This window comes from Ictalurus furcatus, chromosome 22 (assembly GCF_023375685.1).
Source record: "Ictalurus furcatus strain D&B chromosome 22, Billie_1.0, whole genome shotgun sequence".
Lineage (NCBI taxonomy): Eukaryota > Metazoa > Chordata > Actinopteri > Siluriformes > Ictaluridae > Ictalurus > Ictalurus furcatus.
Genome location: NC_071276.1, coordinates 16,185,133 through 16,210,892, shown reverse-complemented (window position 1 = coordinate 16,210,892; position 25,760 = coordinate 16,185,133). Strand labels below are relative to the sequence as shown.

Here is a 25,760-nt window from a genome sequence, read left to right as displayed (position 1 = left end):
AATTTGAAGGATCTGAGAGATTCTGTATGGAGGAATGGTCTCAGATCCTTCGCCATGTATTCTCCAACCTCATCAGGCATTATAGGAGAAGACTCAGATTTGAACATCATTATTAAATGCACACAGGATCAAACATTTACAGGTATGATTGGTAAAATAAAAAAAGACCATTCTTAATGGTCAGTGTGTGTGTCATGGCTGAGCAGCCAACAGCAATCAAAGGGGTGGAGTCAAAGTCTGTGTGTGTGTTTGTTTGTTTTGACCTGTTGAAGAGTCCAAATGTACCAGAACAAATCAGCACAGACAGTGGACACATCCTCATCCACCTCCCTACACTGCAGAAACAGAAACAGGATCAAGCCCAATCTGTGTGTGGAGACAAACATTGAGGTAGGACTTCATTATTTCTGCTTCTGGCTTTAATATGTTCAGGGCAGATGGATGAAGCAGTAAAATAAAGCAGCATTGTGAAGTGACAGCACAAGCTGTGCAGGCTGCTTGTGTCATGGCAATATGGCTAAGTGGTGTTTGCTGTCAAAGTGACACTCGAGAGGACCGAGTTGTTCCTCAGGCAACTGATGTGCTGCCATGCAAAGGTGAAACGCAGTGACTACCAGTGATTTCAGGCATAAAAATACTTCATATGTTGATACTGCATCTGAATAAGTACATTACCTCTTATCTACTCACAGCACATTTGCACAGATCCTTAATGGCACTGCATTGTGAAAATTTCATTTCCATGTATATTTTTAGACCACTGGGAGATGCAGCAACACTGGGAAACTGTGACATCAGTGAAACCTTGTGCAGTTTTTTTTTTTTTTTTCTTCATTTTTCATTTTAGCAGGGACAAAAACTTTTGCAGCCAGGGACCTCTTTAACTGTAAAATAATTTCTACCTATCCCTACAACACAAATTTGACCTCTTTCTTTCTGTCTTTTTTAACCCTGTGGGGTGAACTGAAGAGGAGAGTCCACCAGTGTGGACCTTGACATTGGAAGGATCTGGAGAGATTCTGTATGGAGGAATGGTCTCAGATCCCTCGTCATGTATTCTCCAGCCTCATCAGGCATTATAGGAGAAGACTCAGAGCTGTTATCTTGGCAAAAGGAGGTAGCACAAAGTATTGACTAAAAGAGTGCCAATAATTGTTGCACACCTATATTTAACAAAGATTTTTTTTTTGTAAACCTGTGTTTTGTTTGCAATTGTTTGATATCCATGAGAGCAGAGTACTTTTGTGAATTTTCAAACAAAAGATCAAAAGGTTAAACAATAAAGACAATTTGTTACAGCCTTCTTTGCTCATATTTACCAAGGGTGCCAATATTAGTGGAGGGCACCGTACATATTGTTTCGGCCCGATCTATATTGAGTTTGTCTTTTGAGCCAATATTTGAACATCATTATTAAATGCACACAGGATCAAACATTTACAGGTATAATTGGTAAAATAAAAAAGACCATTCTTAAGGGTCAATGTGTGTGTCAAGGCTGAGCAGCCAACAGCAATCAAAGGGGTGGAGTCAAAGTCTGTGTGTGTGTGTGTGTGTGTGTGTGTGTGTGTGTGTGTGTGTTTGTTTGTTTTGACCTGTTGAAGAGTCCAAATGTACCAGAACAAATCAGCACAGACAGTGGACACATCCTCATCCACCTCCCTACACTGTAGAAACAGAAACAGGATCAAGCCCAATCTGTGTGTGGAGACAAACATTGAGGTAGGACTTCATTATTTCTGCTTCTGGCTTTAATATGTTTAGGGCAGATGGATGAAGCAGTAAAATAAAGCAGCATTGTGAAGTGACAGCACAAGCTGTGCAGGCTGCTTGTGTCATGGCAATATGGCTGAGTGGTGTTCGCTGTCAAAGTGACACTCGAGAGGACCGAGTTGTTCCTCAGGCAACTGATGTGCTGCCATGCAAAGGTGAAACGCAGTGACTACCAGTGATTTCAGACATAAAAATACTTCATATGTAGATACTGCATCTGAATAAGTACATTACCTCTTATCTACTCACAGCACATTTGCACAGATGTTTAATGGCACTGCATTGTGAAAATTTCATTTCCATGTGTGTTACCCATCCTTACAACAGCACTGTGTTGTAGGGATGATACAGACCTCTTTCTTTTTGTCTTTTTTTAACTACACAAAAATAAGGCTTGTTATTTGACCCTCTAGTACATACTGTGCCCTCCACTATTATTGGCACCCTTGGTAAACATAAGCAAAGAAGGCTGTGAGAACACTCTGCTCTCATGTATATCGAACAAATGCAATCACAACACAGGTTTATCAAAGAAAATCTCTTTGTTAAATATAGGTTATTATTAGCACCCCTATGAATTCATATGAGAAAAATATATTTAAAGTATATTCCCAGTGATATTTTAAAAAATAAATAAATAAAATAGTACACCTGGGTGAAAAGGAACAGGAAATTGTTTAACCATGACTTGATAAATATGAGGTAACACATAGGCCAAATTCCCTTAGTCATTCATAACAATGGGTAAGACCAAGGAATATAGCTGTGATGTGCGGCAAATGGTTGTTGAGCTTCACAAAATGGGAAGTGTCTATAAGGAAATAGCACAAACATTGAAAATGCCCATTTCCACCATCGGGGCAATAATTAAGAAGTTCTGTTATGAATCAACCTGGAACTGAACGTGTGTCTATATCGTCTCAACGCACTGTGAAGAGGACGGTTCGAGTGGCCAAAAAATCGCCAAGGATCACAGCTGGAGAATTACAGAAGTTAGTTGTGTCTTGGGGTCAGAAAGTCTCCAAAACTACAATCCGAAGTCACCTACATCACCACAAGTTGTTTGGAAGGTTTTCAAGGAGAAAGTCTCTACTCTCATCCAAAAACAAACTCAAGCATCTTCAGTTTGCCAGACACTACTGGAACTTCAAATGGGATCGGGTTCTATGGTCAGATGAAACCAAAATAGAGCTTTTTGCCAATAAACACCAGAGATGGTTTTGAAGCACACAGAGTGGTAGCCATATGGAAATGTACCTCATGCCCACGGTTAAATATGGTGGTGGCTCTTTAATGTTTTGGGGATGTTTTTTCTGCCAGATGTATATAATATAGCACAAATATATCACGTGCCATTTCCATAAAAGTTGGGATATTCTCTAAAATACAAAAAAAAACAAAAATCTGTGATTTGTTCGTTCTCTTGGACCTTTATTTAACTGACAAAAGTACAAAGAAAAGATTTACAATGTTTTCACTGATCAACTTAATTGTATTTTGTTAATATAAACAAATTTAGAATTTAATGCCTGCAACATACGCAAAAAAGAGTTGGGACAGGGGCATGTTTTCCACTGTGTTCCATCACTCTTCCTTTTAATTACACCTTTTAATCATTTGGGAACTGAGGATACTAATTGTTGCAGTTTTGCAAGTTGAATTTTTGCCGATTCTTGCTGGATGCAAGACTTCAGCTGCTCAGCAGTCCTTGGTCGCCGTTGCCTGATTCTCCTCTTCATGATGCACCATACATTTTCAATAGGAGACAGATCTAGACTGCTGGCTTTTGCACCTTTCTCTGGTAACAGTCTGGTTGGTCTTTCATCTTTGGCATGGAGAACTCAACGTCCATTTTTCCTGAAAAACAAGCTGAAACGTGGACTCATCTGACCACAGGACACGTTTCCACTGCCTTTCAGTCCATCTGAGATGAGCTCAGGCCCAGAGGACTCAGCAGCGTTTCTGCAAAGTGTTGATATGTGGCTTCCGCCTTGCGTAATAGAGTTTCAGGTTGCATTTCTGGATGCTGCAGCGGACTGTGTTAAGTAACAACGATTCTCCGTAGTACTCCCAAGAACATGTGGTTATATTTATCACAGTAGCATGATGATTTCTCAGGGCTCGAAGGTTACACACATTCAGTAGTGGTTTCCGGCCTTGCCCTTTACGCAATGAGATTTCTCCGGATTCCCTGAATCTTTTCACAATATTATGCCCTGTAGATGGTGAAATTCTTTGCAATCTTGCTTTGAGAAATGTTCGATTTGAACACACACACATCACTATTAGAGCATCTCTGTGGGTGCATGAATCTATATTGAAAGGAAGTCAGTGCATAGAATCAATGTTCAGGTAAGCTATTCATTTACATACTTCCTGAAATATGTGTCTAGTATTAACAAAGTGGGCTTTAACAGAACACGAATATACTGTAGAGCCCCTTAAGACCTTTTCCCCTGTTTTCATGACCCGTGGTCAGTCCCTGATTACCAGCATTAAGGCAAAATGGCTCATGACTTATATTCTCAGGGATTCTCCACTACATCACTGCTTAGAGCTTAAAATAGTTTCTTACAATGTTCTTGTCCATTCTGCATTGTAGATCAATTTAATAGGCTTCTTGAACTGGGTTATTTTTTTCTACCCAAACGTTGGGTTAAGCCTTTTGGGTCATTTAATTGGGTTATTTTCTCAGTCTTGGGTAATTTTGGATAGTTTTATGTAACCCAACCGCTGGGTTAGTGGTGGGTCATTTTCCCTGACAGTTGAATCAATGCACCCCTCTTCCACCCTGATGCCTCAGCCCAGCTTCTAGAGTCAAATCATCTCAGCGCGAACTGTTTGAATTTGCCTCAGGTGGAGGTAGCGGTTTTCACATGAACAGACTGTTAGATTTATTTGGAGAAATTTGGTTCATATCAATATTTTTTTTCCACAAAACCATTACTGTACACCAGAAAAAGCACAACTGTGCGATAACAGTCCAGTTTACATGACATTAAATGCACCGCTATCTTCGTTAGCTTTGGCTTACTTGTTTGTAACGCCCACTGGATTGTAAGTTGGTTACTCAGTTTTTTGGTTTTTGTGGATGTTTTAAGTGTCTCTTTTGATCCAAATCTGACGTTTTCGTCTTAAACATATGACTTATTTGAGTAATTTACTTCAAAGTCTAAATATAAACACCCCTTTAGCAGCTCTAGCAATACATTTCTGAACACCTTCTTGTGTATAAATAAAGGAGATACCATGTTGACATGTTTGTTTATAATTTGACCTTTTGGATCGAAAAACAAACCATTTGCTAGGTTAAAATTAACAACTCAAATTGGGTTAGTTTCGCCCAAAATGTGTTCTGTCCTATATTTACCCAGCCATTGGGCTAAAAATAACCCAATTTGGGTTGTTTTTAACCCAATGTTTTTTAGTGTGTGCAGACAGAGGGTACACCTGTAAGAAGTACATGATGACTCCATATCCAGAGTCACTGCATACTGTATGTAAATATGCATAATATGTAAATATGTAGGTATGTAAATGCGCCCAAATGGAATGCACAAATGGTGAGGGGCTTCATCTGTCTGTACCTGGTTAGGAAGAGTGTTCATAGTAATCTTATCGGTACTTTTGACACAAGGACCGAACCTTGATGATTTCACCAAAGTGCAGACTTACTCCAAGACCAAGTTTAAGAAACATTGGTGCACAGTGTACAGACTGTGTATACAATGTGTTGTTGCAGGTTTTTCATTCTGCTTTATAAGCCCCAATCTCTGGATTACACTTGTAAGAAGTGCCCGATGACTCCATATCCAGAGTCACTGCCTCCCGTATGCCTTAGGGTTGATTTAAGAGAGTCATTAAAAAAAAAGAAAAGGGTCAGGATAGAAATGGCCTTTGGGATTCACACTTCAGTTGTTTAAGACTGTCAGGACTGTCCAGACCCAGTCAAGGCATGTGACATAACAGGGCTGCACAGTATAGCCACGATTAAGAAGGAGAGACTCCTTGTTTTGGTGCATGCTGTCACCACGTGGAACAATCAGAGGCCAGAGCTGTGAGACAGGATATTGCAGAATAATTCATGTTAATTAATAAATTTATCTTACTGTTCAAACACCAAAGAATAAACTGAGGAAACAATATTCATTTCACCAATAATTGTTTAGTTTAGTTATTTGTCTTTTCTGTAAAGAAGAAAAGAAAAGGCAAGATTAACTCTGATGTGCATTGAATCACATTTCAACATGGCGATACTACGGCTTTTCAATTTACAGTTTAAATTGCTTAATTGTCAGGAGTTTATACTAATTCTATAGTTTTTTTTATAGCATCCTAATATTAAAAATATATACCAACACCTGGGAGATGTTCAAATGCTCAATAATTAAGATTTACCTAAGAGGTCAACCTAGTACATCTACAGGTGGAGGTCCTTGAGGAAAGGTGACCCAATCGTAATTCCTAGTTCTCTGATTGGACAGGAGGTGAGCTTTATACATGCTCAGTGTGGTTAGCTTTAACTTAACTGACCCCGGAGCAGGATATCTGGGTAGAGTAAGTTGCCACGATGGTTTGGGCCAAGTCACGTGATGTCATGTGATGTCGTCACGTGATGTCATGTGATGTCATCACAACACACATAAAGCCCCTTCGATTCACGTGCGTCGAACATGAGTACAGCTAAAAGGGCTCATTTACCAACGAACATCACTGCGAAAGACAATTTTGTGCAATAGCAATTTCGCCAACTCAAGTAGTTTTCTGCACAAAAGCACGGAAAACTCTGCAAATTGCACCACAATTTGTTTTTTTTAAAAAGCTGCAGCAAAATCAAGCATTTTTGATTGCAACAGTCCCCCCAAAAAATGCAGTGAAATCCTGTATGGACTGACATAGGATTGTTTTTGTGGTGTCCAGGTTACAAAAATCCAGAAACTGTTTTGAGTGGAGTTTGAATGAAATTTGGCGTGAAATATGTTTGGATATGGTATCTGTGGCAGCATGTTCATTCTTTTAAATAATGAGTCATGGTGGCAAACAGAAAGCTCCAGTTTCACACATACAACTGGGTACGGCTGTGTGAAATACTGACTAGCCTTATTTACCTTTAGACTATTAGCATACATAATGAAACTGCACAAAGTTTTTTTTTCTTTTGATGCTTGACAAATTATGTTTGGTACTCGTTAAGAATCGTGAATAGATATCCCACAACGAGCCCCGAGAAAACTGTTAGGATTTGTGAATCTTCAGGCTACGATTCTTAAGAAGAGCGTAAGAGAACGTACACAAAAAGACGGCGCCCTCGACCTGTTACATGCTTCCTGCACCACGGCCTTGGGAGAGCTTACCAAAAGATTCAAATGGCAAGATCTCCTATTTAGTCAAAGAAAGGCAGAGTATATTTCATGCTTAACACACAACAGAGACATTGGGTTAACTATTGATTGGCTAGGCGGAAGGGCATATTTGCATTTAACAGGAAGCATATCAAAGTAAGAGAGGAACAACTCCATATATGGTATTCAGGAAGGTATGCAAATGGTGCACAAATGGTGAGGGGCTTCATCTGTCTGTACCTGGTTGGGAAGCGTTAACAGAGGAACAGAGACAGAAGAGTGTTCACAGTAATCTTATCGGTGCTTTTGACACAAATTGAATTCCATGGTAGGACCGCACCTTGATGATTTCACCAAAGTGCAGACTTACTCCAAGACCAAGTTTAAGAAACACTGGTGCACAGTGTACAGACTGTGTATACAATGTGTTTTTGCTGGCTTTTCATTCTGCTTTATAAACCCTAATCTCTGGATTTCTCTGCAGGTGAGCTGGTAAAACCTGAACCATGTCTAAGCCACAGAGCTCAGCTCACGCTGGAGAAGTCTCTATCACTTTACCACCTCCTCCCTCTGAGTCACTGCTTACAATATGGCTCTGGAGGTACAAACATCTAGGTTCTCATCTAGACAAACAGTGCCTCCTGGTGGTGGCTCTGGTCCTGGTGGCTCTGTTTGTCATGGTTCTGCTTCTGCTGTGGAACTATTATTGCTTCATGGTCATCAGATTGTGCCAGGACTAGGAGGATGGATCTCAGCATACCCACTTTTAACGTGGACGCGAGGAGGCCTTCTTTACGTAGAGGAGCTTGAGATAAGGACAGAGTTTTTGAGAACCCTGATATTGATCTACTCCTGTGTGGTGGCTGTGTGCTTTAATGCTATTTTTATTCTCTGTTCACATGCATCAGTTAATTTGTATAAACACTAACAATAGATATTATCTCAAAGCAGTTTAATAGAAATCTGGAGATTTATATTTAGATCCTGACTGAGTAAGCCAGGGCCAAGAGCAAGGAAAACTCCCTGAGATGACGTGAAGACGAAACCTTCAGTGGAACCAGATGGAAAATGAAACCCATCCTCTTCTGGAGTGACGCCCAATAGTCTGATTAGAAATCATTACAGTATGCAGGCTTGGAAAAGTAAAGACAAACAGTACTGAGAGTGTTGAAAGGGTGTTCAGTATGAGTGTACTGTGAACAGGGATCCTGGGATGAACTAAGAACAGATTTTATGATTACAGCAGCAGTTCATAGGTACAAATCTACAGTAAGTAGGTGAGATTATCCACTGAAGCAAGGGTGAGACTTGGCTATATACTGTTATGAGGACGTGTACAATATTCAGTATTATGTCAGCACATCCCTAACACCTAAAAGATCCCAAAGGTGACCCACACAATGTCTTTATTACTTTGAGAGAAGAAGGGAATAGCTTCTAGTGATAACACTCTTCTTGAATTTTAGTTCTGCTCTTTTTTTTTTGACATTTACATTCATTTATTTGGTAGATTCTTTTGTCCAAATGACATCTACTCATAGAAAAAACGGGTTCTTCAGGGGCTCTTTAAATAGGTAAGGGTTATTAGATTCCTATAGCGATTCCACTTGGAAACCAAAGTTTTTTGTTTTAAAAATCCAACACGTAGGATTCTACATACATAAAACCTTTACCACCTCCACCAGAGACACAAACTGAAGAACCCTGAAGGCTGATTTAACCTTTGTACAAAGTGTGTCCAATCTAGAACTTTTAAATGCTGTTATGTTATGCCCCAATGCTTGCTTCTGAATGATCAGATATTGTTGATTAATTTTCTACATCAGCAGCTCTGATAGTAGTTTCAACTGCAAGGTAACTCAGGTTTATATTAATGCGCTTATTTGTTATAGATTATCAAATCTGTGGTACGTAACTTACACAGGGATTTGTATGGCGGATAAACACACACATAAACAGATTGAGAGTTATCATCCTCAGACTTTGACTCGAACATGGCAACACGTGTTGATTTGACTCAAGTGTTGTAGGGCAGAGTGGTTGATTAAAACAAGAATGTTATTTGCAAATCTAATTCTTTAACTGTTTTTCTGTATTCATTTAATTCTCTCTTTTTTTGGACAATGAACTCTCAAGTGTCTGTGACCATTGTATTTTGATACTAGCCTGTATGTCCTTGTCAGGTCTGTGCTCAAAAAGTTAAAGGGATAGTTAGTAGTTATATCATACACATTCTGTCAAACTGTCAATCAAATTGATTTATGATTTATGGCCCTCTGTGTACCATGGCTGACAGTTCTGTAGATGCACCTACTTTATGACCAGGGTGTGTGGGGGTTAGCCCTATTGATGGTTATGCATTTTCTGATCAACAAACCCAAAGACCCATTATCTCTCACACACACACACACACAAACCCACATATGCCTACATATGTAGATATCAATAGGGCTAACCCCGACATACCCTGGGCATAAATTATGTGCATCTACAGAACTGTCAGTCATGGTACACAGAGGGTCATAAATCATCAATCAATTTGATTGACAGTTTGACAGAAAGTGTATGATATAACTACTATAGTTCACCTAAAAATGAAAATTCTGTTAACATTTACTTCCCCTAATGTCATTCCAAACCCAAATACTGTTACTTTCCATAACATAAAAGAAGATCCCCTCCCTCCGACACTCTCTCTCTCTCTCTCTCTCTCTCTCTCTCTCTCTCTCTCTCTCTCTCTCTTTTCCACTCTATTACAGCTCTATTCCATAAAATGTCAGAAGATAGTGATCATGAGCTTTTAAGGTGCACTATAAAGGCACCATAAAAACTATACTAAATGAAAGAAAGGCCTCCCTATATGTATATGTTGTATTTGTGTGTGTGTGTGTGTGTGTGTGTGTGTGTGTCTGCCATAACCCTCCTCGATCAAGATGTGGTTGCGGCCTTGATTCAACCACATAATGCACGGTTACAATGCGGCAAGTTGCATAGTACTGTGTGATGACAAAGCATCTGCTCCAACTTGCAGGAAGATAAAAGGTCATGTACAGCAGCATAAATTCAGATAACAGCACAGCAGTACTGACATGAAGAGTTCTGTACACAGAAACACAGCCTGAAGCTTTCAAGTTCAATCGATATTTTTTTTTCTTTCATTTCTTTAAGCATGTTCCAAAATGTCAACAAGGTAAAGTATAATAATGGTTGAATAGCTTTTAAGTGATTCTGTATAAAGTGATTTACAACAGTGTCCTCTTTTTTGTTTGTTTGTTTGGTTGTTATTGTATCAGTGACTCAATAGGTTCATCCTCAGGGTTTGTCTCCTGCAGGTGGTTTTCACTTACTCCCATGTTTACCCATTTTGCTTTCTTCCTGTTCCCCACTCTATTCTGAAAGACAACATTAAAGGAAAAATGTAAACAATCCCAGCACATCCCTCCAGTCTTTGATGCCTGTTAATGTGTGTGTGTGGTGTTTTTTTTAGTTTTTTTTTTTCTTTTCTGGTGCATAATTGCACGAGCTTGAACACTGTGCTTATGAGGACACTCCTGCTAATCTGCAGCCATGCATTATAGAGTTATGTCATGCCGCATAAGGGCCATGCCCACTTTTATGGAGAGCACACAGCAAGGCTTATCACACATTCACGACACCAGCGCGACTCTCTGCAACAGGTGAACTCACTCCCGAGTGCCACACACACGGCAGCTATCATGGGGAACCAACAGCAGTCATGTCGCATTATCGTCCCAGTTGCCATGTTATTACTGGCGACTGTTGGTATTCTTCTGCTCACCATAAACACCGAGGACGTGAAGGAACCCGCACAGTTCATGGTAAATCCCTCTTCTTCACTACCACTCCTCACTCACCACACTTTACCTAGTTTTGTGCTCGCGAACACAAATCTGTATCATTCATTTAATCCTAAAAGGGTTTAGGTATAAATGTGATCTGCTGTTATATTTGATAGTGGCCCAATGTTACGTCGAAAGCATGACAGCCGCCCAGCTATGCGTGATTTAGTGATCAATCATTAATTTATAAAATGCGCGTATATAGGCACATTTACGGTAAACGGACGAGCAGGGTAAAATAACGCTGATTATTATTTAAATTTTTTTGTATTTACTTTTTTTTTAAATCTACATTTAACAAAATCTCACGTTATTTCACACGTCAGAGTGTCTCTCCAAAATGACTATAATGCACTGCAATTTAGTTTTTAAATCCTTATAAAACTTAATAATCGTTATTAATCACATTAATCAAGCTATGTGTTTAGCACTAAATTACTTTGGTGCACATTATGCACCAAATAATAGTAAATACTAATACTGCAGATGGCGTCTTTAAATGTATCTGTAAATAGCTTGTGAAGGATTGATTGTGTATATATCAACATTTGGGGAAAGCCAGTATTACTTGCATGGCAATGCACATTTGTTAAGCAAATATCTAGAAGATATATATATAATATATATTTATATATATATATATATATATATATATATATATATATATATATATATATATATGTAATATATATTTATATATATATATATATATATATATATATATATAGTATTTTATATATATATATATATATATATATATATATATATATATATATATAGAGTATTTTATCTATATAATTTATGTTCTTTGTATCTTTCTTCAACGGGTAAAAATACAAGTTTAGAAAGAAAGAAACCTCAGTTAATTCTGCTTATTGTGAGTAATCATAATACCGTAAGACCTGATATATATGCGCATTTATGTGTTTTCATCACTGGGTAAACAGCGCAAAAATGCTATTTCCTGGTCTCAGTGCTGCTTATTAGAGACTAATGGACTATGTCCAAAATATCTCACACAAGTGCACTAAATTTTACATACACTACACTACAGAGGCACGAAATTGGATTTATCATTAGGTTACATGCGGTTTAGGATGTAGCTTTAAGCCGGAAGTTTGCATTTTTTGCAGTTTCCTTTGCTCTTTTTTATTTGCTCTTATTTACTATTAAAAAAAAAAAAAAAAGTAGTGTATGTCTGCTTGAAGGAAAAGTTGGAAAATGATTTGCATGCTTGCTAAAGATATGTGAAATGTATTCAAATCATGTCTAATGTATTCAAATGTAAATTCTGGAAATGTAAAGCACATCAGAGTCATGTGATGTGATATCCTCTCTATTCTGTAACCCAAACATGAATTGAACAGAAGTCATTTTCAAAGCATGCATATTGTTGATTATACTTAATACAGGTTGAGTTTTGAAGATCCGAGGATTCATTCATGCTTCCCTAGATGTTCAGCTATGGTATGAACAACACTAGGGTGTTGCCAGTTGATATATCTATTTCAGTGACTTTCCTATTTCCTTGATCATTATCATCATTATGATTCATTACCCAGTGGAAGCCAGTGTAGAGAAATCTAATCTGGATGTAAATGAAGCAGAGGGGAGAGTCTGACAACATTCATTAAGACTTGAATCCCTTTTGAAAGTCATTTCTTACCTACTCAGATCACACCTGCTCAGTAATTTTAATAGAAAACACTACAATTCTCCACTACTACTTTCTCCAATCATGCCAGGAAGAAAGGGTTACATTAAAAAGCGTGAGGGTGGCCACACTGAATGTGACTTTGTAACAACACACTGTAATAGAAATGAAAGATCTTTTAAAAAAACACTGTAAATCCAAAATAGCATCATAACACAACTCCCATTAAGAGTAATCACCTCATGTTTTGCAAATGAGCTCTGTTGAATAAGGACAATGTGAAGTTAGTATTACAAATGTATTTATAATGGTGTCAAGGGACATAAACCCACAACATAAAAAGGCAATATTACAGAACGTGTGTAATACATCTTCAGGCACTGGATATATGATAAGTGTAACGTTCACTATTGAACAAAGTGAGTGTGTAACGTTTTTGAAAAGCCTGCATAGATACTGCTATATTGCGTTTCCCTAAATTTAAGCAGAAGTGGTTGCGTGAATGCGGGGAATTAAACGGATATAAACACCGTGCTGTGTTATTACTGCATTCATTTAGTGTTTTCATTTGAAAAGAAAAAAAAAAGAAACAAAACCGCCTGACTGAGGAGAGGGAATGTGTGGCCTCTGGCGTGTGTAAAATCACAGCTTCTGCAACGTTGAATGAATGACCGAATGCAAAGTGAGCTACAAAGTGGTAGTCTACTAGTCGTAGTGGTAGATTATAACCTTTATTAAAGAACACAGTTTTCCCTTTATTAAAGCACACATCAGCTCCAGTAACAGGGTGAGCAAGAGGGAGTGGTGCAAGTTGTTTTGCGACACCTTAATCCATGGTGACATATCTCGTAACTCCAGCAGTTTGTTTTGATTTCCTTAACGCACTCCGAGGAGCGGTTACCTGTAGCTATGGATATAGAGATGAACAATCTCACAACCCGACCCAACCACCCCAAACAAACAAACATAAATGCTGGCAGGTGGATTGTTTATGCTAAATTATCACAAAGTGTGAAGGATTTTGTGAACGTGTGTGGGCATGGTGCCCTGTTATGGACCGGTGTTCCTTCCAGGGTGTATTCTCATCTCACGCCCAGTTTTCCATGGTTTGGCTCCGGAATCCCCCCCATCACCCCCCCCCCCCCCACCCACCCCCCCAGTAATAACACGTTTACTGAAGATGAATGAATTATAAATGTGGTGTGTTCACTAGTAATATATCACCATACACAACTGCTAAACAGGGGGGTGTAAACATTTGAACAGGATGATTGGTGTAAATTGTTATTTTGTTTAAAGCTCTTTTTTTTTTTTTATTTAGTCCTGCCCTTCAGAAGCTACATAAGATATTTACACGTATCCGGGAAGACAAAATAATAACAATTTACACTGATCATCCTGTTCAAAAGTTTACACCCCCTGGCTCTTAAGGTGTCATTGTAATAGTCGTGTACGAGTCCCTCAGTTGTCCTCAGTGTGAAAAGATGGATCTCAGCATCATATAGTCACTGTTGAAAAGAGGTCAAATATACAGAAGATGCTGGAAAAGTAAAGAATGTACAGGACCTGGAGGATTTTTCTGAAGAACAGTGGGCAGTTTAACTGCTCAGGACAAACAAGGGACTCATGAACAACTCCAGGTGTTAATAATCAAGCATGTGTAAACTTTTGAACGGGTTCATTTGTGTAAATTCAGTTATTATTGCGCCTTTTGGACTATATGTAAACATCTGATATGTGAAATGGCTTATTCAGGGCAGGAATAAATAAACAACGAAGTAAAATTTTTATGATCCCTCCTATTTATTTATTTTTATTATTAACATTTTGCAGATTCTGCAAGACGTACGTAAACGTTTGACCTCAACTGTAAACCTATATTATAACAAGTGTAAAATATATATTTTCTAAATGCATCTTGTAGTCATTTGGTAAGGAATTCTATCTTTTTGCTGTTTTTTCCTAACAAAATAGCACACATTGAAATGTTAACCATTTTAAAACCTATTTTGCTTCATATATGAGCACTCAGGTTTATTGATGAGATTAAAGCACTTGTCTCCGCTGTCCTCGGTGTTCTATGGTTAATGCACCTGTGAACACAGGCAAGTGAGCACAGGAACTTGGTGAATACACAGAAGCGGAGCGAACCTGTACATAACTCCACAGAAGGGTGGAGTGCAGATCTGAAGTGGGAACACTGCCCAAGTTGCATGTATTGTCTTGTACACCTGATCTTGCCTAGATGAAATAGCCCCCGTGCGTCAGCCCTGCCCTTGAGGCAAATGTGGGGGTTTTTTTTCCAAAACAAAAGTGAACAACCTTGTTCCACTGTCCCTTAAATGTGTGCAAATGATAACAATCTTTGTCTGATTGTCTAAAACTGTCCACACTGGCCTTAGGAGGCGGCTGTCGAGCGGCTGTGGCTCAGGTGGTAGGCCGGGTTGCCCAGTAATAGTAGAGTTTGCGGTTCGATTACTGGCCCATGTGACTCCACATACCAAAGTGTTCTTGGGCAAGACATTGAACCCCGTTTACCATTTACCATTGATGGTGCTCATTATCCTTAGATGTTTGACTGATCCCTTATTGAGACCTTGCATGTGTTTTGCAGTATGGTATCGTCCTGGATGCTGGATCCTCTCATACAGCTATGTTTATCTACAAATGGCCCGCCGACAAACAGAACGACACTGGCATTGTCAGCCAGCATAGCGAGTGCCATGTGACAGGTAAGTGAAAGCAGGGGTGTGTGTACGTGTGCATGTACGGGCGTGCATAGATGTGACAAGCAAACACAACTACTAGAACTCTTATTCATCAAAGTTGCACAGATTTGCGCACATAGAATGACGTTTGAACGAATTCATAGAACTGCCGTACGACATCAAGCAAGCTGTGATTTTAGTGAAATTGATGAATCATATTCAGCTGCACTCTAATTTTTGAAGATGAGATAGTGAGGCAATAAAAGGAAAGCATTCAGGATTGCAAATTGAGACCGTATGGAAACAATTACATTAAGTTAGTGATAATTTTGTCCGATGTTGCTGCAAATAAAGACATGCATGAGTATTATTTTGTTTCTTTATGGCTACAATCAGGTCGAAGACTGAACCAAGCTCGTCGCAGAGACCCTGTAACCTCAGAGACCCTGTCTCTTAGTAAAGATGGAAGGACCATCTCATTTTATACAGTATATTACGATAATATAATGGCAATAATGTATGTCGAAATTGGAAAACTGATACAAAATGGCTTCCGATTAGTGGGCAATCTGCTGTCTATCTACTATTCTATTCGAAAATATTATATAATGTCTATTTGAATATGAAATCGGATTGTGCCACCAAACGTCGCATTTGAATTTTCTACGCCTGATTATTATTATTAGTATTATTATTATAATTATTGCAGTTAATATTATGATAATTGAATCTCAGATTTGATTTGAAAAATTCATTTTAAATTCAGATCGTAGTGGCACATTTCTCCTTCTGTACTAAGACGTTTAGGCTGAAACCAGACCGAAATAAAGTTTCTGCAATGTTCTGAAACCATGTGAGATATTGGGATTGTTTCTCAGTGCTCAGAAAGTGACATTAAGGAAATGTTGAAACGATGTTGCTGGTATGTTTATGAACAAAACTTGACTAAATCAAAGGTTCCTAAAACATAACACTGAAAGAAAAACTCTTTCTAGTTAGATACCGAATTTAAAAACCTCACTACTAATAGGTGTAGTTAGCTATTAGAATTATTCACTACTTGGTATCTACTTATTAAATACTATTAGTTCAGTAATTATTCACAATTATTGGCCAGAATCCAAACTGATGTTCATTCATAAACTTCCTCCCTCAGCCCAGGTCATGTTCACCTCAGAACATCTAGTTCTCGGAACTTTCACTTCATTTTACCAAGTTCTCCCTCAGACAGTGTGCAAAGGTCCTTATTTCCTCTGCAATATCCTCAAAAAGACATGGCACACAACACTTTCAGTTTGGGTTCCCCATCACACAAGTTCAAAGAAACCACACAACCACATTACAAAATTTTGTGATATAGTGCGTGTATTGTGATTATTGTTGCTACGGAATGGTCCGAGGAAGCATCTGTCATGTCAAAACCAACCTCTGTTCCCTTTTTCAGTGCATTCTGTCTTCCTCAGAAAGGGAAGTTCTCAATTTAAGTCACGAAGTCTAAATGAAGCAATCAGTAAACAGGCTTTTTGTTTATAGGCGGAGGAATATCAAGCTATACCGACCAAAAAGGAGGAGCTGCTCATAGCCTGGAAGAGTGCATGGAGCAGGCTTTGCAGGACATTCCCAAGACAAGGCATCAGGCCACGCCTTTGTATCTTGGAGCCACAGCTGGCATGAGACTACTGAAGTGAGTCATACATTCCAGAGGACCTAATCAGGGCTTTTCCAGTGAATTATTTCTTCACACTCCTGTGAACAGGACTATCAATCACATAGTCTTAGAAGACATTAGTCAAAGATGAATGATTGTGTCTGTTGTACTCTACAGCATGTCTCATCCCAAAAAGTCAGATGAGATTTTGAAGGAAGTAGAAGAGAAGCTGAAGAGCTATCCGTTTCACTTCAAAGGGGCCACCATACTAACAGGGCGAGAGGAAGGGGCATATGGCTGGGTTACCGTCAACTACCTGTTAGAGAACTTTATCAAGGTAACCATTGAGAAAAAGTCATAATCATAATCATCATCGTCAATGTCATCACATCATCTTTATTTCTATGGATTTATTTATAAAGCTTCATACATGAAATGCAGCTCAAAGTGCTTCTCAAGGAAATAAAAAAAAAACATAATAAAAAGAATCAAGTATGTACGTAATGTATGAGCAGCAATTATAATAACAGATAAAAGAAACATTATAAAACAGGACTAAGAGTCTGAAAGAGGAAAAAATACATTTTAAGTATTATTACACTACATTTTTTCAAATTAATATAATTTTAATTACATTCTTAACTGTACCTGTTATGCGTCCATCTCCGGCTTTGTATATGCATACGTGGAATGTAAAGCATCCCGTATCTGTATCTGTTTAATGCTCCAAATATTTGTATCTGTATCTGTGTTCAGATTTAAGTATGTGTGGCCTAAACTGGAAGGGTTTTTTTTTTTCCATTAATTAATTATGACCCCTACTACTATGCAGTGGAAACAATGGAAGACACAAACAAAAAACCAGAAGTAGAAATGCCAGCACTGTGTGGAAAAAACACACCAGTGACAGACTGACAGTTCTCAACCTCAGCAACCTTAATCTCTCGACTTGATCTGCTTCCACAATGCAAAAATGCAAAATTTAAAGCACCACAACCCAGACCAGGCAGTTATTACAGATGCTGTAAATGCTTTGCTCAGCGCCACAACGTAGTTTTTCTTTGTCCTGTGAGCTTCATATCTGACCACTTGCTCGTTTCTGCATCCTGCTCGCGTGACACTTTTTTGTGTGTCTCCCAGTTTCCCAGTTACGATGCACACCTCTGTGAACCTTGCTGGTCAAATTAATAATAATAATAATAATAATGCGCCTCCTATTCATTTTGTATATGTATATGTTTAGAACACGTTAGCTGTATTCCTACTCTGTGACTTCGCTAATACTATTAGAATAACATTTTGGGAATTTTTCCCCAAATCCTGTCTTTAATGTATTGTCTACTCTCTTGCTCTCTTTCTCCCTTTCTTCCCTGCCCCTTTTCTGTCCTCAGTATGGGTTTGTAGGCCACTGGTTGTCCCCTGGAAAAGATACGGTCGGTGCGCTAGACTTCGGTGGTGCCTCTACTCAGATTACCTTCGAAACCAAGGACAAGGTGGAAGACAAGGACAACCTGATGACGCTGCAGCTGTACGGCAGAAACTACAGCATTTACACTCAAAGCTTCCTGTGCTACGGCAGGGACCAGATGTTACGCCTCCTGCTAGCTGAACTGGTTAAGGTAAACACTGGTTCTGCCACAGCAGTCTGGTACCTGGTAAACCAAATAAATCAGCAGTACATACAGTACTGTAATAGATATCTGAGCTCAATGAAAATGTCCTTAATGTTGAAGGCTGCAGGACATATGAAGCCTTTCTAACAAGCTAGGATATGTGAAGGAAATAGTTTTATTGTAGTGTACTTGTATATGTAATAATAATAAGTATTTTTACTTTTTTAAAATCTACATTTGACTTTTTTTGTAGTCTGCTTATTGATGCGTGACACGAAATGAAACCTAAGAATTCATCACTGATGCTATAAATGTAGCTAATTTAAATTGTAGGAAAAGTGTAGGGGTTATGCAGGTACTGTATATGAGTGGGATTTACTGTACATGGGGCGGAAATGGGTGCTATTGAAGGTTTAAAAATGTGTGTTTATTTTATTAAGTAAATATCTGTAAATCAGTACATACCAGGCCTCCATTTGGTTAACCTGGTCAAGGGTAATTTAAACTTCATGGGTATTTAAAAATGACTGTCATTCTTTTTAGGAAATAGTGTGTTAAAGGAGGTCCGTTGCTTGCATGTTACTTTAACTTGTTCATACGCTATATGCTTTAAAAAAAAAAAAAAAAAGCCCAGAGACTAGTTTGTACACTATACACGCTTAAAGATAAATAAAAGCCTCAGAGACTAGTTTGTACACTATACATGCTTAACGATAAATAAAAGCCCCAGAGACTAGTTTGTACACTATACATGCTTAATGATAAATAAAAGCCCCAGAGACTAGTTTGTACACTATACACGCTTAAAGATCAATAAAAGCCTCTGAGTCTCTGGTTTGTCACATTTTAGTGAAAAGCTTCATGTTATTTATGACGCTGAGAGGGAAATTATCTTTCCAACATTTTAACTCAATTTCATTGTCAGGTATTTTAAAAAATGAACTCAATACATGTATCTGTTTACATCTGTTTCTACCATTTGTTTAAAGTTAGCAGCAGGTTTTTTCTCTATGGGGGCATTAACTGTTGCTGTTGTATACACTGTGAAGACGTGTGTCATGGAAAACTTGCACAGTGGTGTGTCGTGTTGTGGTTTCTTGTCACGTACTGAAGTAATTAACCACGGTCTGTCTTTCTCCTTCTTTTCTTTATTTTTTTGTTTACTAATCATAAGTAAATACATTACCTTTGATTGTCAAAAAGAATTGCATTTGAAACAGTACAATTTGAACCTCATCCGTAGAGATATGATTATCTCTGTGTTTTTCACTTGAGTAATTCACCCTAAAACATCAGACACAGGAACTACAGTTCCAGAGCAAAATATACAGCAGATTATATTGATTTCCTGGCTGTTTGAATGCTATAAGAATACAAATTTACATCCTTTTTGTTTGTTTGTTTCAGTAACTGCATTTGTTTTTGTTTTTTTTGTTTGTTTGTCTTCAATGATGCAGTTTATTCTAAAGAAAAACCACCCAAAGAACATCTATAGTGGGTTGCATGAGAGAACTGAAGTGTAAAAACCACAGTAACCACTCTAACTGTGAAACTGAGAGAAAGCATTGAAAGTGTTGCATGCACATTTTCTTTTATCAGAAAACAGCAGGTTTGAAACCCAATTTGTCACAAGGTAAAACAGTAAAAATGCACACAAACATACTTACAGGTTCAACTCCATTTCAGCAGAATTTGTCGTTCGAGCATTTGGAGTTAATAGGGAAGACTAAGGAAGTGTCACAGCAGTGACTGAGGATTTCTGCTGACATTGAGAAACAATTTTAACCCTTTCCACTGCGCCGGTGGAATGGAAATCGGCTTCTCGGATATTTTCAATCGGTATAAGCAAATGAATTATTTTATCACCACAATTCTGTTGTAAGATTATTGAAGACACTGTTGGGTTTCTGTGTCTAGAGTATCATGACTCTGTGTTCAGCTGCTGGTGATAGGAAAGGGATGGGGTGTGAGCCCCCTGCTGGGCAAATAATTCACACCTCTGCACAATAACATTGGTACAGAGATAAAAGGGACAAAATGTTTTTGATAGTAAAACACCGTATACAACTGCCACAATAAAATTCTCAAATTTAAACTTGACAGGCTAGGGAGAAAAAAAGGAAAGACTTATGAAAAACTGCAAATTCTTAAAGCCTGGAGTGTCTAGGTTCATATGAGCTATTAACTACTACTGTGGAGTGTGACATCACAAAAAAAAAAATCAATGGTGTACACAGGCACGCCCAAAACGGGCGTGAATTCCATTTTTTGTTCTCAATGGTCTAAAAAGAGTTAAATTCAAGTATTTTGTGTACTAGGACAGGGTTTCCCAAACTTTTCCAGGGCAAGGCCCCCCAAATGACCGAGGCCCCCCTTTTGCAAGATGACTTTAAAACACATTAAAAATACAGACTTCTGAATATATCCCCCTTTTTTTGTTAATAATTACATCTTACATCTTTACAATACATAACATTAGTAATTGATTGTGTGTGTGTGTTTGTGGTTGTTTGAGAGTGAGAAAGAGAAAACATACTAGTGGGAGGGATGGGCTTAGTGGCTCTGACCACATTGTTGAGGCCCCCCGGGCGGCCCCCACTTTGAAAACCACTGTACTAGGAAATACACTTACCGTCCACTTTATTAAGAACACCCGTTCATCTGCACATTCATGCAGTTATCCAATATCCAATCAGCCAATTATTTTGCAGCAGCACAATTCAAAAATGATGCTGATGCAGGTCAAGAGCTTCATGTTCACAGAATGTGAGCACAGCGTCTTACAGAAACTGGGCAAAAATGGAAAAATGTCACCTGGTCTGTTTTATCTTTAACTATCCTATTTTGGTGAGCTCGTACTTACTGTAAGCTCAGGTCCCTGTTCTTGGCTGACAGGAGTGGAACTTGATGTGGTCTTCTGCTGTTGTAGCCCATCAGCCTCAAGACTGGACATGTTGTGTGTATTGATGTTCTTGTCTGCTCGTCATGCTTGTAAAGAGTGCTTATTGAGTTACTGTAGACTTCTCTCATTAACAAGATGTTCCCATTCATCACTGGATGTTTTTAGTTTTTAGCACCTTTCTGTGTAAACTCCTAGGCAATGCTGTGTGTGAAAATCCCAGATCATCATCAGTTTCTGAAACACTCGGACCACTGCATAAGGTTATTTTTTCTCTCTCTCTCTCTCTCTCTCTCTCTCTCTCTCTCTCGCTCGCTCTCAGTCTCAGGGCACAGATGGACTCATAACCCACCCTTGCTTTCCATTGGGTTACAATGTGTCCAAGACGCTGGACATGTTGTTCGATTCTCCCTGCACAGCATCCAGGAAACCCACTCCGTTTAACGGCGACAAGCAGCTTCATATTGTAGGCTCAGGGAACCACCAGCACTGCCTGGGGAACATGTCTCAGATCTTCTCTTTCCAGTCCTGCTCCTACTCCAAGTGCTCCTTCAATGGCATCTTCCAGCCCAGTGTTACTGGCAAATTTATGGTAGGTCTACATTTACTTTTATTTGCTTACAAATCAAATAAAGTGTGGAGCAGTGGATACTTTGTGTACTAACATGTCCCATCATGAACCGCAGAACAAAACACGATAGGTCCTGTAACAGACAGTGAACAAAGCCAGCGTGACTTCTGATGACCGCTGTAGAGAGTGTCGTCTCTGATGCTGTTTCTGTAGCCGTCACCAAACTGATCAAATCTTGATCAAATGGCAGCGTGTACAGGCAGGGTTTACGTTGTCACTAAACCACAGTGTCAAGTATATGACTTTTTTTTTTTTTTTTTTTGGTACACTGTCAGCTGCGAGTTTTTTTCACATCATATGGTTGAGTGCAATAGTTTTTACACCCTTACTTTGTAACAAATTCAGATTCAAGGCCTTGATGCTTACGTACAAGACCTTGTCTGGAACACCCCCCCCCCCCCCACCCCACCCCACTCCACCTCAACGCTCTCCCGAAGGCTTACGTTCCCTCACGCAATCTGCGCTCGATTAATGACCGACGCTTAGTAGTGCCTACTCAGTGTGGCTCAAGGTCCCTTTCCAGAACCTTCACACTGACTGTCCCTCAGTGGTGGAATGAACTTCCAACCTCAATCCGGACCGCAGAACCTGTCACCATCTTGAAGAAACAGCTCAAGACCCACCTCTTCCGTGAACACCTAACTAACCCCTAAAAAATAAATACATACATACATACATACATAAAACCTCACTCTGGCTCTTACACCTCTACTCTGTGCACTTTGTTTCTTCTAGAACTCAATTAAAGATCTTGTATAGTAGCACTACTTGTATTGTTCTCCGCTTGAAAGATCGCTTTGCTTGTGTTTCCGCATTTGTAAGTCGCTTTGGATAAAAGCGTCCGCTAAATGAATAAATGTAAGTGTAACGATGACACAGGCATTTAATGCAGGTCGGGTTTTGCAGATGTTCCTACTTTATCAGGAGCATGTCAAAAATCGTATATTAAAATATTAATAGTGAAACAAAAAAAAGCTGTTTCTTCCTTTAAGGGCTTTTTCTCGGGTTTCTTGCTCTTGGTTTTAGATTTTTCTGAATCCTTTTTTTCTTTTTTCTTTTTTTTTTGTTCACTTATTCTTGTTTGGATCATGTCTTTGTTTCTGTAATTCTTTCATTTCTGGATTATGTGTTTCACTGATGTTTTTTTTTTTTTTTAATTGGTGTCCAAACACTACAATATCTCCAGCTCTGGGGAAAAATACATATTAGATCACATGATTCCAACTGACTCTTAACTTGTTGGTTCACCGCTAAATGCCTGAGAGTCTGATCCTGTTTGAACTTTAACAAATTAATTCGTGTGCACAGTTTCAAACCACATTCAAATAAATGAACTGGAGCAGATTGACGAGGGTGCAAGCTTTAGAACTTGCTACTAAACATAACGATATTGCTGTAATGTTTAGGCCAATAAGAAACCTCTGTTTTACAAATGTTATGTTTTTACTTTTTCACCCATGAGGGATGCCATCGTCGGTCTCTCGTATATCTCATTTTTTCCGTTCTCTGTTGCAGGCATTTTCTGCTTTCTACTACACTCACAACTTCCTGCAGCAGGCCACTGGCATCACTGTCACTTCCCCCAAGCTCCTAGATGAGGCTGCCGTCACCGTCTGCAACATGAGCTTCCAGGAGGTTCGACCCTGCTGTGCTAATTCTGTCCTCTGTTATTCTGAGATGTCCATTTACATATTTCACATTCACAGTTCTCAATCTCGTGAAGGAGCACAAGCTGAACTTTAGCCTACACTAAATATACTGTATATTGTATAAGATACTGTATATGCACTTGCACTGGGGTATATTCGTACAATACTTGTAGTATTGTAATTCTAGCAAATATAGTACTACGTGATGTTTACTTATCTACCCAGGCAGAAAAATATATGCAAATGTCATGCAGTTATGCAAATCTTTTTCTTTTCTTGAATGTAGGTCACATTTTAAATAGATTGATTGCTTTTGGTGTATAATGTGTCTTTAAGGGCATTTTAATATTTGAAATGCATTCACACACTTCCTGAGCTCAAAACTGATTAGATAGCACAAGTTTCACATTATAAATGTTTCTGTTTGAGGTTCTCGTGCATAAAGCGCATGATTTCATTTATCGACATGCAAAAAAAAAAAAAATAAAAATAAAAACCCACACACTTCTTATTTATTACATGCAGAGCCAAGGAATTAAAATTCTAAACTTTTCTTCACCTCATGGTTCGGTGTATAAAATGCATCTCAGACATTAAAATACATTTCATTTCTTATTCCTCATACACCAAAACCAACTAATCCGTTCAAAATGTGACCGACTGTACAATCAACAAAAACGTGCATTTCTTGCATAATATTTGCACATGTTTTTCTGCATGTCAAAACAATGTCAAGTTCTTTGTAGACTCAATCGGTCTGCTTTTGGGATGATTAGCAAAAAAAAAAAAAAGCATTTCACTGTACAGTACATTTATATAATTTCAAACACATTGTTATTTCCAGAAGCTGAGCAAAATATCTTGTACTTCATTCTTTTATGCTTTTTCTGTATTCATGCACTGTATTGTCTCTCTGTATTAAAGATGCAGCAGAAGGTTCCAGATCAGCGCAGCCGACTGCAAGACTACTGCACATCCACGGTCTTCATGCAGGTGCTTCTTCTGAGAGGCTACGGGTTTGATCCGAACACTTTCTCCCGCATCTCCTTCCAGAAGAAAGTAAGCTCTGAGCACGGTGTAAATGTACAGTACACACGACTGAGTGAAGCGTTGTGAAATTGCACCACACAGCGTCTATCAATCTGCTCATTTGTAATGCTCAATTAATATGACCATCTATTGTGGATTGGTTTCTACTCTTGTCGTATCTCATTGATTGCTGTGTTTCTAGGCAGGGGATACGTCGATCGGTTGGGCTCTTGGTTACATCCTGAACCTGAGCAGCCTCGTGCCATCTGAGAGCGTGTCCCTGAGAAAGGCTCTTTGTCCAGGAGCCTGGAGCATGCTCCTCTTCCTCTTCATTTTCCTGCTCATCCTAGCAGTCGTGTTTCTACTGGTGGCCACGTGCTGCAAGAAGAAAGGAAATGACAATGTGCTATAATTAGGACTGTTTGCAATGTTTCTATGTTTTTATGCAGTGAATGGCAGGACAGTGGCAAAAGGGCTGAAGTAAAATCATGATTTCAGTAGGTCAGTCAACAAAAAAATATACACTGGTACTACAGTAAATAGCTTGAATAATCTCTATCAATTTCACCTGTAGGAGAAAAGTTAGGGGGATCATTTTTAAAAAATAAAACTAAATAGATTTAGGATTTTGTTTGTTTGTTTGTTTATTTGGAATAAATGCATACAGGGTTACTTTCAGTAAAATTTTAAGTAGGTTATGTAGCACCTTTTGATAAAGATTTGGTTGATGTAAATGTTTTAAATGAAATGTTATGATGCAAGAATATTTTTTTTACAATGTGTGCAGATCTGTGAGCTCAGGCACAATGCGTTTTATACTCTGAACTATGATGAAGAAAAGTTCTGAATTCCTTCGCTCTGTATGTGATCAATAAAAAATATTTTCTACATACGTGTGTGGGGGTTTGTTTGTTTTTTTCTCCTACACTTTAATGATTTGATTTACAAATGTCC

General features: G+C 38.6%; 1 protein-coding gene across 1 annotated transcript; it reads left to right on the top strand.

Annotated features, from left to right (window-relative positions):
• The first annotated feature begins 9,858 nt into the window (after positions 1-9,858).
• Positions 9,859-25,696, top strand: LOC128625534 (ectonucleoside triphosphate diphosphohydrolase 2). Its single transcript, XM_053653929.1, has 9 exons — positions 9,859-10,954; positions 15,244-15,361; positions 16,871-17,021; positions 17,163-17,322; positions 18,377-18,604; positions 21,820-22,089; positions 23,644-23,763; positions 24,702-24,836; positions 25,009-25,696. Exons 1-9 carry the CDS (start codon positions 10,703-10,705, stop codon positions 25,216-25,218), a joined length of 1,644 nt encoding a protein of 547 aa, XP_053509904.1. The 5' UTR covers positions 9,859-10,702; the 3' UTR covers positions 25,219-25,696.
• The last annotated feature ends 64 nt before the right edge of the window (positions 25,697-25,760 follow it).

What these genes read in the sequence shown, in the direction of transcription:
- LOC128625534 (XM_053653929.1), top strand. Translation starts at nt 10,703, where the DNA reads ATGCCGCATAAGGGCCATGCCCACTTTTATGGAGAGCACACAGCAAGG. An exon ending in TGTTAGAGAACTTTATCAAG is followed by an intron (nt 17,323 to 18,376) that starts GTAACCATTGAG and finishes TTCTGTCCTCAG; the next exon opens with TATGGGTTTGTAGGCCACTG. An exon ending in TGCTAGCTGAACTGGTTAAG is followed by an intron (nt 18,605 to 21,819) that starts GTAAACACTGGT and finishes GCTCGCTCTCAG; the next exon opens with TCTCAGGGCACAGATGGACT.